We start from the raw sequence: 15,531 nt of genomic DNA, 5'->3' as shown, positions 1-15,531 counted from the left end.
ATAGCTCTTATGAGTCACTGGGGTGGTGCAAGAGTGATTTGGAGGGTGCTGAGAGTGCCGGTGGGGAACCTGGGAGATGAACAGTGGTGCATAGCAGGACAGAGGGGTAACAGCAGAACAAAGCACAACAGCTTGAAGGCGCTATAACACAAACTAGTGATTGCATTCCTGCACGTCTTCCACAGAGGTGAGATAAGTAACTTTGAGCTTTGGCCTGGTTCCTGTTGATTTAGGATGTTTTACTCCAAGTGTTTTAATCATCACATATTAAACATCCATTTTTTGACTCTTACAAATGCCACAAACAATTTCCTGATGCCTAAACAAGATCTTTTTCCCTTATCAAATCAGTGAAGGATTCTTAGCAGCACACAACAAAATGCATTCCTACCCCTTAAAGCTAGCCCAACAGCATGCCAAGGATTTACAGTGCTACAGCAAGTTATTAATCCTTGTGACATCTCTTGGATGTTACGTTGCATTGGCACTGCAACATAACAACTGCTCTTCATCAGAAATTCCTACTTGCAGGGTGGGAGAACAACTCAAAGTCACCCTGGAATAATTAGTGGCAAGGAAATAATCCCAACCATTTATCATTTGATAAAGTTCCAGACAAGTTCCTAATGTGATCACATTATAAAGCCATGAAATTTGATCTTTTCTGCTGGGCTATTCAGAAGTCTGCATTGCAGTCCAAGATTATTAGATTGGTTCATTCTGTGCGCCACTCAGAGAGGGAAATCCCAAATAATTTTGCTTTTGCATCACAGCGTACAGAGGGCTAACAGTTTTGCAGATACTTTCCACTAACCTGTACAAAAGATTATGTTTTACTTAATAAAAGCAGCAACATGCACACACTTTAGTATTTTAACGGCTGTGCACTTTACTTCCAGAGTCTTAACACCTATCCATGAAAAATAGTCTGGAAATGATACTGCACTAGCTAGCAGATTAGAGACAGATGATGACAAGTTACACAAAGGACAGTGTTGAGCTATGTAAACACTGCAGATTGTGACACTGCCACAGACACTCTGTAGATGCACCCAAGCTTTGGAAAACATGCCAGGCATCAGCTAGCAGTTATACTCCCTAAAGGTATGAGCTCATTAAAAACCAACACATCTTACTAAAACTTACCTGAAGAGCAGAGAGCGCCACAGCACCGCAAAGACAGATGAGAGGATAGATGGGAAAGAGAAACCTCTCCTCTTTGTGGGGCTGACTGAAGAAAATCATGATCCAAACGTACATAGGAGCTAGTGTCAGCCAGTAAGGACGGCCCAGATTCTGAACTGAAAGAAAAAAATATACTCAGCAAAGTAGTAACGTAAGAGTAATAGGTTTATCCTATTTCCCTCTTGCACACGCTCACCATGTGTGTTAGCGTATTTTAAATTCAGGAAGTCATATTTCTGACCCAAATAACATCCTTCAGACACAGACACCCTATGTTCTGAGCAGAGGCGTTGCCATAATCCAAGCAACATGTCCAAACATTCAGAAGTTTGGAGAATTTTCATAGGTTCCTAAACACTAACAGTCTTGACAAGCTTCAGGAGACCACTTGCAGAGGATACTGGACTTAGTTACGGAATCCAAGTAAAAAGAAACAAAAATCCCTCAAGGATTGATTTGCCTAAAAAGGTAATCAGAAGTACCAGATTTCCTTTTGTGTATTATGCTGCACATACAAAAATCAGAAACCTCCTCTGGACCTACCTTTCACTTACAAGTGGTTGTTTAGCCACTGATGTTTCCACAACCTTCATTGCTTCATTACAAAAATGACAGCATGTGAGAGGTCTCTCAGGTACCTTCTGCTTAATGCAGGAAATAACTGATTCAGAAATAACAACAATTACTCTGAATTTTAGTCACACTGAGGAGAGTTGCACAGTGCCTGACAATTTTCAATCCCTTTTCTGCCCTCCTTGCTACTCCCAACAGCAAGGTTAAACAATTTAGCCAAAGGCATTTCACACACAATAAGAACAAAGCACCCAGCAGAATGGTTCCTGCTGTTAAGTACAAAAACACTAAATGAACAGCAGGAAATCTTACACTTACAGGATCTCCTACAGGGCTTTCACTGGTTTCTGACAGTGTGTCAGTCATATTCAAGGAACAGATACAAGCAAACATCCATTAACATACATTTTCAGCAAGGTTTATGATTTTATGATGTTATTGTTTCTTGTATCCAGGAAAAAAAAAATCAGAGAACAGAGCCCTAACTGGACTGATGAATCTGAAGGCTGCTGCCGCTTAACATTTGCCATGAATCTTCCTTAGGAAGATGGCAGATGAGAATTCATGCTTCCTCAATACTCCTTTCCTCTTTTATTCTATAATCATTTGCCAAATGCTACACGTTTAAACTTGATATCATTTATTTAAGAGAAAACTCAAAATGAACTAGGGAACCTCCTCTCTCTGCTCTCAATATATCCACACCTACAGAGACAATCCCAATGCATGGACTGTCCTAACAGGACTCAATCCTGCAATGTAAAAAATTCCTTTCACAATGCACACAAGAGCCCAAAGTTCAATTCCAACACGAGCAACACCAGAGACCAAGGGATGCCTCTTGTAGGCTCAGCCCCAAAAATGAAAAGGAAAACCAACTATGTTCTCCTAAACTGTTGCAGCAAATGTTCTGGCAGTGGCATAAAAAGCAACAGTGGAAAAGTATAGTAAAGGGTTCCACATATTATTACAAAGTCTACCATCTCCACTTGCAGATAAGATGGAAACAACAATAGATATGTGGTTTCTTCCCCCCTTAAGATTTCTGGCAGGGTTATTTCTAAAGCATTTGCATGTCTGGCTGAAGGTTATGTACTGTACAATTTGTCAAGCTTAATCTGGATAGTTCAGCCTTGACAACACGATGTTCTTCAGCAGAGAGAGGCAGGGAACAAAGGGATCATGCTTAAAGAGAGAGACATGCCTCTGCCTTTCCACAGAGGGCCCTGTTAGTAGATACATCTCGGTATGTCTCTCTACACAGTGTAGACGCATTTTCACAGTGGTAACTCCACCATGGTGTCAATACTGAACTGAGTAATGAGCTCTAGGAACTTTGCTATTATTCCAAATACCTTCCCTGAACCTCATTTCACTTCCAGTAAAGGAAAGCTGCACTGTAGTAGGAAAGCTCTCCCCTACTAGCAAGTCTGCAGGAGATTCAGACCCCCTGTGCTCAGCTCTCACAGCCATCTTTCACTCACCATGAAACTTCTGGAGCAGACACTCCATGAGGCAAGTCAGTGGCAGGGCAAGCAGGGCCAAAATAAATGCCAGGTTGAAATTCAAAAAGCCATTGATGAAATAGAAGGACCAGGGTTCAGTACCTAAAGAATGGGAAAAGGAAACTTAAAAACAAAAAACACAAGCACTTAAGAGATCTGGATGTTACAGTAACTTCATTACTTTTCTGCCTGAAACAGACTGAGATACTCATTAGCACACATCAGTGCTCTTCACTGAAAGCAGCTTGAAACCAAAGAATGGAAGGATGCGGACAGAGGATGTAGCCCCCTGAAATGAGCCTGAGCCAACTCAAAGCAGCCCCATGGTTCTGCCCCTCACCCATGAAATTGGCGTAACAGTGACACTGGAACTGGTCAACAGCCATACAAAAGTACCAGAGTATCTTACTATCATGTCTACCCTAGAAACTTCGTTGTCTCCCTTTTCATGAATTATTTTTCTTCTTTTTCACTGGGTCATAATCAGTGTTACATCTGCTGCTCATGAATCACAGATCACTAACTCAATCTTGGCTAACAGAGAGCTGTGACACAAAACTCACCCTTGCCTTTTGGAAGCCTATGCAGCAAGAAAGTAGAGGCTGAAACTAATAAAGCCAGGAAACTCTATACCTAAATCATTCTTGCTAACTACACAGAAGTAAGAGGGATAACCCAGAAGCACACAATGTTAAGAGAACATTATTATCTTGAAGTGCTGATATTATACTCCATGCTGGCAGAACTAGAACATCTACTAAAACCAAACAACAAAGAAAGAGCTCACATTCACACTTCATCCAACTAAGACATTTCCTCTAAAGTGCATCTAGATGTTAGTTTTGATACCTCCTCAGAATCAACACTATTTAAAAATTTCCTGCTTCAATTTGTTCCTACAGTGTAGCTTTAAACAGCAGCAAGTCAAATCTACCTCCTAGCACACACAGTTAGGTGTTGGTTGCAAGCTGGAAGGATGCAAATTGACAGAAATTCCAGTCCAGCTGTCATTCATTTGGACTCTTAACTCAAGATGCTTAAAATCCTGAACAATGAGAAATGCCAATTCCTCTCTGCACATTTGCCACTTTCTCGGTGTGATTAGTTCAATCAGGTGGTAAATGACACGCGGGGGCTTTAATCACTGCACTGTTGTGACATATGTCACATGCCGCAGCAATTTCCTGCAATCAGAGCCACTTAAAAAGGGTCCATGTTGAAATTAATCAGACAACTGAAAAGCAGCAGGGAAAACCCAACACCTCTGCAGCTCCTACAACTAAATACAATTACAAGCTGAACTAGTAATGTTAGAAGCATGCAGCTGGAGTTACCAAGGCCCAGTCCAAGCAACCAATTAGCACTGAAAACAAAAAGCAGTTATGGGGTTGGGTTTTTTGGAAATAGGGAGTGAATTAATAGATATTTGCCCTCTCTCTTTCCCCATTTGCTATGTAATTTTTTCAATTCCCACAGAAGCATAATTCTCAGCTTGTCAAAGGGTGAATACAGGATATGGCAGATTGGAAAAAGATGTCAGGCAATAGATTTGACACAGTTATCTGCAGAGCAACATAGCAATAATGCCAGCATCCCTTCCCCTTTCTCTAGCCTCTGTTAGTGACCCTCCATTTTTGAGTCCTGCAATTCTAAGTACCCACTGTGAGGAAGATACGTATGCAGAAAGTAGGTCATGCCAGGACTAAATCAGAGCTACAGGCTGGGGTATGTCTGTGAGGGGAAAGCCCGAGGCAGTGTGCAGCATCATACTGTAGATCTTCCAGTGGATATCTGGAAAAAGTATACGTGAAGTGGGCTTTGTTTTCTTCTCAGCCTCCAGATCTTTCTGTTCTGGATCACAACATAGGTAAGGTTAACACTGCTTAAACCACTCTAGTAATTACTCTTACAGAGCACCAAGATCTCTCTTTTATATAAAAGGGAACTGGAACTGAATTCTGTAGCCTATTTCCCCACTCTCACTACTAAAACATACAACCACTTCATCACAGAAGATGCCAGGATCAAATAAAAATCTTCTTAAACTGATATAAATAGGTGCACAGTGCTCTGTGGCTCCAGTTAAACTGCACAGCAAAGTCAGGTCCTGTTAAAAGGTAGTATCAGGTCCACATTATCTCTTTCCACTTGTCCTAGTTATTATGGAAAGAAAAGGAAATGGACCAGTCTCAGATCTTGTCAGCCTAGGACTCAGGAACAAAGGACACTTCACAAAGCACACCTTCTCCACAATCCAGATACAGATTTAAAGGCTCAGAAGTTTCCTGAGGGATTCTGCTAACAAAAAAGGTCAGCTAGTCTAAAGCACAGTTTTAACACAACAGATAGTCCCTCATATTTTTTGCAGTGTGACTGAACTGCCCTTAAGCAGTAAGGACCGGAGCTCCCCTCCTTCTCCAAGGACCTACTTTCTGCTTTGACTAGAGGGTGGGGAAGCCAAATGGGAGAAGAACAGTGCATCACACAAGGCAAGCTAAGTAACTCACAGACACTAGGTTTTATATAGAAAGCACAGGCTTGGTTCGCTGTGGTGACTCACATTCGGTCTTGTTGCCTCCCAAGGCAAACCGCTTTTCCTCTTGTTATCCACAAAGATTCAAGGTGATCTGAGAAAGGACTGCAATGAAAAATATCAACCTTATTGCATAGAAGAAGTCCTGGCTGAGGACAATGTCCTTCAAGCAGGGGGAGGGACACTGAAGGACTCTCCATGCACAGCACTGATGGGAATAAGCTTCCACAGCATCACCTTCAGGCCATGACAGATAATTTAGCTTTTCTAAGTATTCCATATGCTACAGCTGAGCAAGTGTGAGCTCTAGGAGACAGGCTGATGGAAGTAACAGAGAAAAAAAATATAATGCAGTTACAGTTCATGGCACTACAGCTCCACACTGGAAAGAACCAACTGAAAGCACTGCCAGACACTGAGCCAGAAACTGCTTTGAACTTTGTGCTCTGTAACTGGCTCCAGGAACCCTTACAGAAATTCAAATCACAGACTAGATAGAGAGCTTAACAAGCCACCACGCTGCAGCTCAACCACAGCAACGGTGAGGGCAGCTCAGGACAAAACAGAGATGTTGTAAAACAGGCTTTAGCTAAGGTACCCTGTCTAATATTTGTCACAGGCTAAAAGCCTGCATACACACTGAAACTGCAGCTTAGCTGTTAAGCAGTAATTAAGCCACAATAATTTGATCATGAGTCACAGCCCCCATTCTAAACAAGTCTGATTCAGTCCTAGTATAATAAACAGTCTGCTTTCTGCATTTGATTTATTTTCACTTTACTTAATGACTAGGACTCAACAGAGCAAGGTGTCATGAAAAGCCCCAATTCCAGTACACTCAGTCAGAGCTGAGCCTGAGCTGAACAAAGCTTCCCAAAATGCCATCACATTGCAAATCATATCCAAATCTCTCACCACAGGAAGCAGGACAAAAGCTGTGCCACCAATCATGTATTCTTAGCATACATGCACACAAAAACAGCATAAAACCTCAGAATTAGGCTTAGGAATATCTGCTTAGAAGCTACTTTCCCTTGACTATAGAAATCTAATAACCACAAGGGGAAATATTCATTGCACAGATGGTGTTTATCCAGAAGGAGTTTATTGCTAAAGAAAGAAAAAGAAATCTAGCCTTGCCTCTAGGACTCCAGTCAGCAGGCAAAAGGAAAGATACTGTCGTGATTACATTGAAGATAGAGGCTGATGACTGTTCAACCTCCAGCTGCTTTTGCTCTCATCATATGAGAGTTGGGAAATCCCTGTTCCAAAGCCAAAAGGGATTTGCCAGCCTTTCATCTCCCCTGGTAGTGTTATTTCTCCTTATGAATAAGTGTTTCAAAACTCTCTAAACACACAGTATTGTCCTGACCACACTGCATTTAAGAGCAGTTTCAGGCAGGCTCTTTTATTAGCCCAAGGATGTTATACAAATGTCACTATGAATAAAACACTTCAGAATAGATTGGTCCCTGGAGGACACTGAAAACAATCCATGCACTAGTACGGAAAAAGGTCATGGATGAGCCCACGCCAAACCCCATGAGAGACAAAGCCTGGAGTTTCCATTATGGCAAATTCACAGCAAGAGGCTTCAGAGCCTTCCTGCAGAGATGAGGAACCACAGTATGGCAGCCATCACTGTTGTGCCACAGCACAGTGAACAAATCACTACTCAGCACCACCCAAAACAGTCCTTCAAGTGAGGCTCCAAATACAGCCTGCAGGGCATGGCTGGAGAAAGTCTCCACTACTAATCACTGCTGAATCCCTCCTGGAAAACCTGACCAGGGTTGAAATGCATTATAGAGATGCTGAAGATCCTGTGCCCTAAGGCTCCCTGAAGTCTCCTCCAGCAAACGGTCCCTCTCAAGCTCTGCTAGAAACAAAATACACTATTGCTCTTCAACTCTAGCACTACAGGATACTAGCAACCTAGTGCAGTGGCAGCTCCTGAACAAAGACGATGGCTTTGCTAGCAGGATTCAGATCTGAGGTCTGGATCATCTAGTATCCTGAAAGGCTAGCACCAGGGAATCTCATGATAGGCAGATGATGTGCCTTTAGATTAGATATCATTCTGGTCTCTAACATGAAGAGATTATCCTAAACCCTGAAGTGTAAGGTTCAACATCCATTCTAAATTTGACATTATAATTGATGATGACAACTCTGACTGCCCTCGATATCCATAAATATTTCTAACCCCTTTTTAAATTCTTTTGAGGCTATCAGCTTAGTTATTTCCCATGGCAATTATTTACATGTCTAACTACATGTTGTCTGAAATGGTGTTGTCTACATCAATTTTGAATTTTTGCTAACATAAAAACTATATGGAATAAAACATTAATCCTGTCTTTGCCACTGACTTGCTTTACAGGCTTAGGCAAGGCACTTCCTTTACTCTCTGTTCAGCTCTGGAAAGCAGAGATAATTTTTATATTGCTTAAACCAAAACATTTATAAGCTATATGAAGGGCTTACAGAAGAAAGATAGGAACAGGAGCCTAAACACTCTCGTTACTTTTTCTGGACTCTCTGCCACTTGTCATTTTCGGAAGGACTTTTTTTTCTCCCCACAATTCAGTTGTCAAAAAGAAACAGGGAGATCAAGTGTAGCCTATATGAGTCAAGACTGCCCAGGGTCTAGCAGAATTGCCAGAGGAGCATGTGGAATGAGTTAACCTTTCTTCCCTCTCTAGAGTCTCAAAGATGCCTTTATGGTAACCTCAGACGCTACTTGCCAGCAAAACCCAGGCCACACACTGCCAAATAAGCAAGATGATTCCCAAAGCACAGTGTGGAACGAGGGAGTCTCCACAGACCTGATGTAAACTGAAATAACGATGGGTCCTGCCCTGCTACATGTCTTCCCAAGGCTCTACACCCTGACTGTGAGGAACAAGAAGAGCCAAAAACAGGATTAAAGCTGACGGACACACACATGCACACATCTCTCTTTCCTTGTCTTCTCTAATTAAATCAGCAGTTGATCTGAGTGTGTAACAGCATTTTTCAGATATATGATGAGTCATCCAGCTCTTTATTATAAATAACCATTCTGAAAAAACACCCAGAAAGCACAATATAAACATGAATGCACACTGGGGCAAACCCAAACTACATTAAACAATTTCATTTGTACCTGTTGCCTTCACATTGCATCCAGACAAGTTTGCTACTAACAGCTCTCTGCTGTGATGTGAGGTTGTTGAGATATCTCATGACAGTTTGCAGAACTTCAAAACCAAAAGCAGCTTGCTCAAAGCACTCGAAACCCAACGGGAAATCTGACAATACCCAATGGATTCCCAGCTCAGCAGAGACACCCCGTGGCAAACAGCTGAAACTGACACTCTTTGGAGCTTGCAGGCTGTCTTTGCTTCTGCATATGTCCGAAAAAGGATCAACAAACAAAACCTGGTACGTCACTGTCCCCGACAGTAGCAAGAAAAAACACCAATTCCCTTCCTGTTGTGTTATCTTAAACTCACCATAGAGATCAGGTCCATGAGAGGTGAAGACATTGTATAAGACAATGTTGAGAGGTGCAACTACCAGCTTCCCATAGTAATAGCTGTCCACAATTACCAAGGGCACCTGGAAGAAAGTGTCTAAAATGTATGGAGTACCAAAAGCTTTCGGCTGGACAGCCCAAAAGCTTTATGTGATTTTGTTTACAGAACTCTTCTTCCGTTCATTATAAGCCCAATCTGTTCCTTCTTTGCATTGTTATAGGAACTTACCAGAAACATGATCAATGATACAACACACCAGTTCAGGAAGCTTTTCCACCTCTGCTTCATGATTAACAAGTCAAAGGCAATAGGAAGCCTGAAAGAGAGATCAGGTATCAGCTGGAGACTTTATCTTGTCCCATCACGAGGTTTTATGTCCCCTTGAAGCAAGTGGGACAGTAACTGGAGGAGAGCCATCACTTCATTGGGGTCTACTGCTCCCTGTTCCACTTATTCAACTCAGCTCTTCTCTATATATTTGGGTCAGGAAATTCTCCCAAACCTAAGCTGTTCAAAGCAAAGAAATGAGGTTGTGGTTCCTCCAGCCCTGCAGCCCCTACATTCTCCCCAGCCAGGCAACAAACATCTGAAAAAGTGCAACACTCCTAAACACTCCTCTCCTTACCCAAGAGCTGCACTGAAGGGCCAGCCCACAAGGGCTCCAGCGGCCACCCCCAACACAGCTACAGAGGTCTTATCCATATACCAGCCAGTCATGGCAATCATTGTGGTGTACATGCAGAAACTGCTTGGGAGGAAAGCTGCAACACAAAGAAAGAAAGGAGTTAGCACAGCTTTCCCACAGTTAGAGAACTACACAAGGCCAAGATAAGGCTGAACATCTTGCATTGATTCCTTTGGAGCTGAGATATTATACTGGAAGCTCTTACTTCAGCGAAAGTAAAAAAAGAGGCTTCTTTGTTCTTGTTCTGGTAAGACCAAAAATACTTCCTTTAGGTGTGAACACCTCTTTCCTCAGTGGCACCCAGCAGCAGTACTCAGTTCAGAGTGTGCATAGTTGCAGATAAACAACCACTTGCAACACTTGCTTTATCCTTTGCATCCTGCTAGGTTGAAAGAATGAAATTAATCCACTCAAAAAGCAGCAGGAAATGGAAGCTGACTGGACACAGCTTCTGAAACAACTGCAGACAGCTTGGCAGGATATACATGAAAAATAAAGAGATCTATATTATTATTAAGACCAATAAAGCAAAAATCCTTCCTCTACTCACCATAAACTAAAAAAAAGACAAAATAGGACTCAGCACTCTTAAGCTGTGAGATTACCCTTTCTTTAAATTTTGGTATGCACATGACACAAAACTCTTGCTCAAGGCCTCTCTTCACACTTTACTCAATGCCCACAGCAGGTGTTTTATAAGACTTTCAGCAGTTTACCTGGCAGATAGGCACGGCCAGCCAGGAGAGACAGGACACAAAGGCAAATGACAATGCAAAAAACCATGGCCTTCCTTCCTTAGATTAAATCGTGTTTAAGGAAGACAGGCCAATATCCTGTTTGAAGGGTATGGGCTCCACTGCATTGAGACTGGAGGCTGCGATAGAAATAAATATGCCCTAGAAGAGGGAAGGTAAAAGAAGGTGATGCAGGAGATGTCATCTGAATCAACAACTGTCACCACACTTGCTGTAAGAAATACCTGCAATACAGCACAGCAAACTATCTAGTATAGGGTACTGGCTGCTAGGGATATATTTTAGTACTGTCGATTTTCTTCTTTCTGGGCTTGTCTTTGGTTTCTCTGGACAAAGCCATCGTTAAGTTCATTGCTGAAGACACTTACCTGCAGACGAGCAAAACATCCCAGTGCTGAGGACTAAGAAGGCCAACATCAGTCGACTCACATGTAGTCCAAACTTCTTGCACACAGCCCTAAGGAATTAAGAGAAAATTAGAGACCAGAGAAATATCCTCAGTAAGTACACAAAAGCACAGTACCCAATGTATGCAGAGCCACAAGCAGTTCCTGGAGCATTCCCCAAAGCTTTAAGCTGGGTGACTCATTCCTCAGCCCATAAAGACAATCTGAAGACCAACATAGTTCACCTCTGGCCTGGGGTTTCAGATCCTCTCAAACTACACCACCACAAAACTCTGGTAGAAACTAAGTGTGCTCTAATGTCAACTGCATTTGTGCAAATCTCAGGAAGTCAGGAATTACTAGACCTGTTCAGTAGTCCAAAGTTTACAGTCCATCAGGTCCAGCACCTTTTTCTACAACTATATTTTAATACTATGCATTAGGTTCATACTAGGGAGTTTGCACCACTGTAGCAACATCAGTTTATCTAATGTTTTCTCCCATCACAAAATCTCACCAATGGCAACTTCATGCCAAAAGTCACAGCTCATGTCCTTAAAACTAGACTGTTGCCAACAGAAAAGTCATGCAAGGTAATGGCTTGAAAGCCACAAATGAAGAGGCGTCCAGTAAAAGTAAAAATTTAGCTTAAACAAGGTAAGTGCATGCTCAGGCTACTGCTTTCAGTGGATGTAAACATCATGGTAGATATATTGCAGAGAGAATCTATTATTGCATCCCACTAAGAATCACCACAATAAGCACACGCAGCCCCAGTCTGCCTCCCAGCAGGCCTCAGTTTACAAGACATCCACTCTACTTGCTGGCATCAGTGAGAAAGAGAGTGTAGCCAAGGCAAAACACTGCAGTGGATATGTAGGCGGTGATTCTCAGACTAGATTTTTGTCCTAGCAGTGGAATTCTGAAAAACATGTCATTAAGTTGTCTTGAGGACATATATTTTTAAATTTCATTGTGAAGCAACCCAATTGAGTAGAGACATTCACACACAGGCTTCAGGGTATGTTTTTTGCAGCAAGAATTGAATGTGTTATTCACACTGCTTGAAAAGACTTACAGCAGACAGCTTCCTATACTCACTTATAGAAGTAGAGTTCACATACGCAGCTCAGGAAGGCCAGGAGGCATCGGAGAAAATAGAAGATAAGAACCTAGGAGATGTACCCAGAGTCAAAACACGGTTTGCAATGAAGCTGATGCACCTGCTGCTAACAAGCAGGTCCCAAGAACAAAAGTTCTGAATAGGATGGAGCAAATTTGGCAGCAGTGAATCAGCCTATTCTTGTAGACCCAGACTACACACCAAGGGATGGCAAAAGCTCCCAGCAGCTCAAGACCAAGCCCTCTAATCCTGAAGTCCTTTACAATAAATAAAGCAAACAGGCTGCACTGAACTGGCTGGTCCTAGCCCTCTATTCTTGAAGACTGTAAAGAAGAATATTTGCAAGAACTAATATACTCCAGGTATCTGAATACCATGCAACATCAAGGATGCCCCTAGATTCTCTTGTGGAGAAACATTCAAAGCATTGCAAAGGTTACTCAAGTAGAATGCACATTCAGCAGTTTTGTTTACTCTACTGCAAGGTCAGTTCACAATGTCACTTGCAAAACACGCATTTTTAGAAATAGTTCATTGAAATAAAAATTGAAACAATCACTGATAGCTGGGGTGGAAAATAACAGGGGCTCTTGAAGCACAGGGGTGAAATCAGCCACTGACACACAGCAGATAAGAGCCCACAACCCCTGCACAACTGCCCCCAGGCCTGCAGACACTGACAACACCAGGGAGCCCCCAGTTCTTCCGAGACACCTTCTCAACCAGTGCAGAGCATGACAGCACTTCCCTGCAGATCTCCAATGACTTTTCCTTGGTCCCTCGAGTCACTTCACAAACCGTTACAAACAGTAATGCCATTATAATTGACAAAAGACAAATAAATTGTTTAATCCAGACTAAAGGTACATTAGTTTCTCACTAGAAAAGCCTAGATACATCTTATTTACCTTATTGGTTTGTAGAACTCTAGCGTGGAACAAGGCTGGTAATGCATGAAGCCACAAGTAAGCATAGGAACGGATGGCATAGGCTGGAGAGTATTCCCACGTCTGAAACCCCTTCCCATAAATGAGGTAGTGTGTCTACAAAGGTGATTTAAAAAAAAAAAAAAAAAAAACAAAGAAATGTGGATGAAACGGAGTCCACAGTTTCGCACTTCCCATTATTGAACTCTTGAGTAAGATTTGCCTTTGAAAAGCACAGATTAGCATCAGGTTTTAGAAAAAAAATCTAAATTTGCATGGGCTAACTGCAAACTCCTATGTCCCTCCAAGGAGAAGAAGCCACTTACCGGTTCCCAGTAGTTAAAAGTCTCATCACAATCTGAGATGTTGCTCAAGAGAGCAGCACAGAACCTGGCTGAGATGAGACACTTGAAAGCTGTAGATCCTTCAGGGGCCCAGACTTGCCCTGTTTTGTTTCCAGATGGTCTAGTCCAAAGAAAAAATACAAACATGCATCAGGAAGACTCAGTAACTGGATCACAAGTAGTGACGTGACCCTAGGCAAATAACTATCTAGGAAAGAGCCCTTATAGTTCTCCAAGGGACCAAGAAACTCTTCAGTTTTGAACAGCCTTTTGCTATCTGAAAACAATGCCTTGACCAACACCTGTGAACCGCTCTTCCTTTCAGATCTCACTGCTCTAAGCATATTTGCATCTCCTTAATTTCCACCATGATGCAAAGTTCATTTAGAGCGTGTGGTCAGTTCAGGTGACACTTCTGTTTGCTGCTCTCTTTGTGGGGCACACAGCCACCTCTCGGTATCATTCCCCCATGCCATATAGAAGCAAGGCTCCTGCACCCCTCGGGGACCACCCCTCGGGAACCACCCCTCGGGGACCACCCCACTACTGACAGCCAGCCCCACGACCTCAGCCACCTCCCCCAGCCCTGGGACAGCAAGGCAGGCACTGCCCTGCCCAAGCCAAGGAAACCTTTTCCACCACGCCTGCCAAGCCCCGAGCTGCCCACCAGGGAAGCCTGCTCGTGGTGACTGTAACCCTTCCCGAGTAACGGTCGCCCACCCGCTCTCGCCCCAGGGGACGGTTACTGGCCCCCGGGAGGCGGTTACCACCGCGCGCGGCGGTTGCTGACCCCGCGCGACCGTTGCTGACCCTCCCGCCCCGCGTGACGGCTGCGCACAGCCCGGGGAGCGAGCACGCGCCCCTCGCTTTCTAGCCGCCGCGCCCCGCCGCCACATACTCAGCCCGGCTCTCCTCCGTGCCCGCCGCCTCCGCCCGCGGCCGGGCCGCCTCGCCGCCGCCGGCCCGCGGCCGCTGCCGGGCCCCCTTGGCCGCCATGTCGAGTACGGGCAGCCGGGCGCCCGCGCCCTCCCGCGAGACGGGCCGAAGCCGCCGGCCGCCATGCCGGGTGTGGGCACCGGCGCACCGCGACGCCGCGCAGCGCCCCCGCCGCAGCCCGCGGGCCGCAACGCGCTCCGCCCGCAGCCGATCACCTCCAGGAGCTGCAGAGGGCTCTTAACGGCTGCAGGGGACACAAGGACCCCCGCATCGCTCAGACCTGCACTAGGCTCCAAAACCTCTCACAGGGCTCCATCAGGCTTAACAGGAATTACTAGGAACTGCGAATATGTAATCCTGCTCTCCCCCTCTGGGGTTAGAATCTACCCAATCTTTTGGAATCTACTAATAGATGGAACTAGTAGCAGAATTTTTTTATTGGTAATATTCATATGCATAGATGCTATTAATGCAATTTTCTAATACTGTCTAAGCGTATCAACGGTATCTGCAGTAATTACTGCCGAAATGATCTGTAACCCTTCAGAATGCATTAGTAGAAAGACCAATTATATGCGCTGTAACTATTTATACACATACCTCAGAGAATCTAACAGATCCCAGTAACACAATCTATGACCAGAGTTACCTAGTAGTAGCTATTAATATCTATCGTAGCTATTAATATAGTAGCACCTCCTAGTGGTTTTTAAAATGTTAATATCTATTGGAATCTAATCATAGAATTATTATTAGTAATACTGTCTATATTAGGTATTAATAAAGTAACTACTATCTAATAACCTACCAGTGACTTGAGATACAGTTGTATAGGGCCTATCCCCACACTGGCCTTCCTTCTCCTGTAAAGAGCTGCACAGGACAGACCTAGCAAACAGTGGGCACTGATATGACTGAGCACCTGCTGCAAGAATTATTTAGTGCTCAAAGTTCATACAACCTTTTTCAACTCATTACAAATCTCAGGTTCAGTACACTTCATACAGTAGCCATCACTGCAAGGAGCTCAGTGAAGGTAAGCAGCACTGGAAGAGTGAA

The 15,531-nt window shown here is 43.6% G+C and overlaps 1 protein-coding gene across 3 annotated transcripts in view; it reads right to left on the bottom strand.

The window, feature by feature from the left end:
- ALG9 (ALG9 alpha-1,2-mannosyltransferase) overlaps positions 1–12,305 on the bottom strand; it is a 34,901-nt gene extending 22,596 nt beyond the window's left edge. For all 3 annotated transcript variants that reach the window (XM_062594745.1, XM_062594746.1, XM_062594747.1), the window contains exons 1-7: positions 12,245–12,305; positions 11,126–11,214; positions 9,943–10,078; positions 9,546–9,633; positions 9,294–9,399; positions 3,243–3,365; positions 1,147–1,301 (exon numbers count right to left, since the gene is read on the bottom strand). In XM_062594745.1, the coding sequence (XP_062450729.1) occupies positions 1,147–1,301; positions 3,243–3,365; positions 9,294–9,399; positions 9,546–9,633; positions 9,943–10,078; positions 11,126–11,174 (657 nt within the window). In that variant the 5' untranslated portion in view covers positions 11,175–11,214; positions 12,245–12,305. The remainder of the gene's footprint in view (positions 1–1,146; positions 1,302–3,242; positions 3,366–9,293; positions 9,400–9,545; positions 9,634–9,942; positions 10,079–11,125; positions 11,215–12,244) is intronic.
- Positions 12,306–15,531: the final 3,226 nt, after the last annotated feature.

Source organism: Rhea pennata, chromosome 24 (genome assembly GCF_028389875.1).
Source record: "Rhea pennata isolate bPtePen1 chromosome 24, bPtePen1.pri, whole genome shotgun sequence".
Taxonomy (NCBI): domain Eukaryota; kingdom Metazoa; phylum Chordata; class Aves; order Rheiformes; family Rheidae; genus Rhea; species Rhea pennata.
The sequence above is the reverse complement of the archived record's forward strand: the minus strand, read 5'-3'. Positions and strand labels throughout refer to the sequence as shown.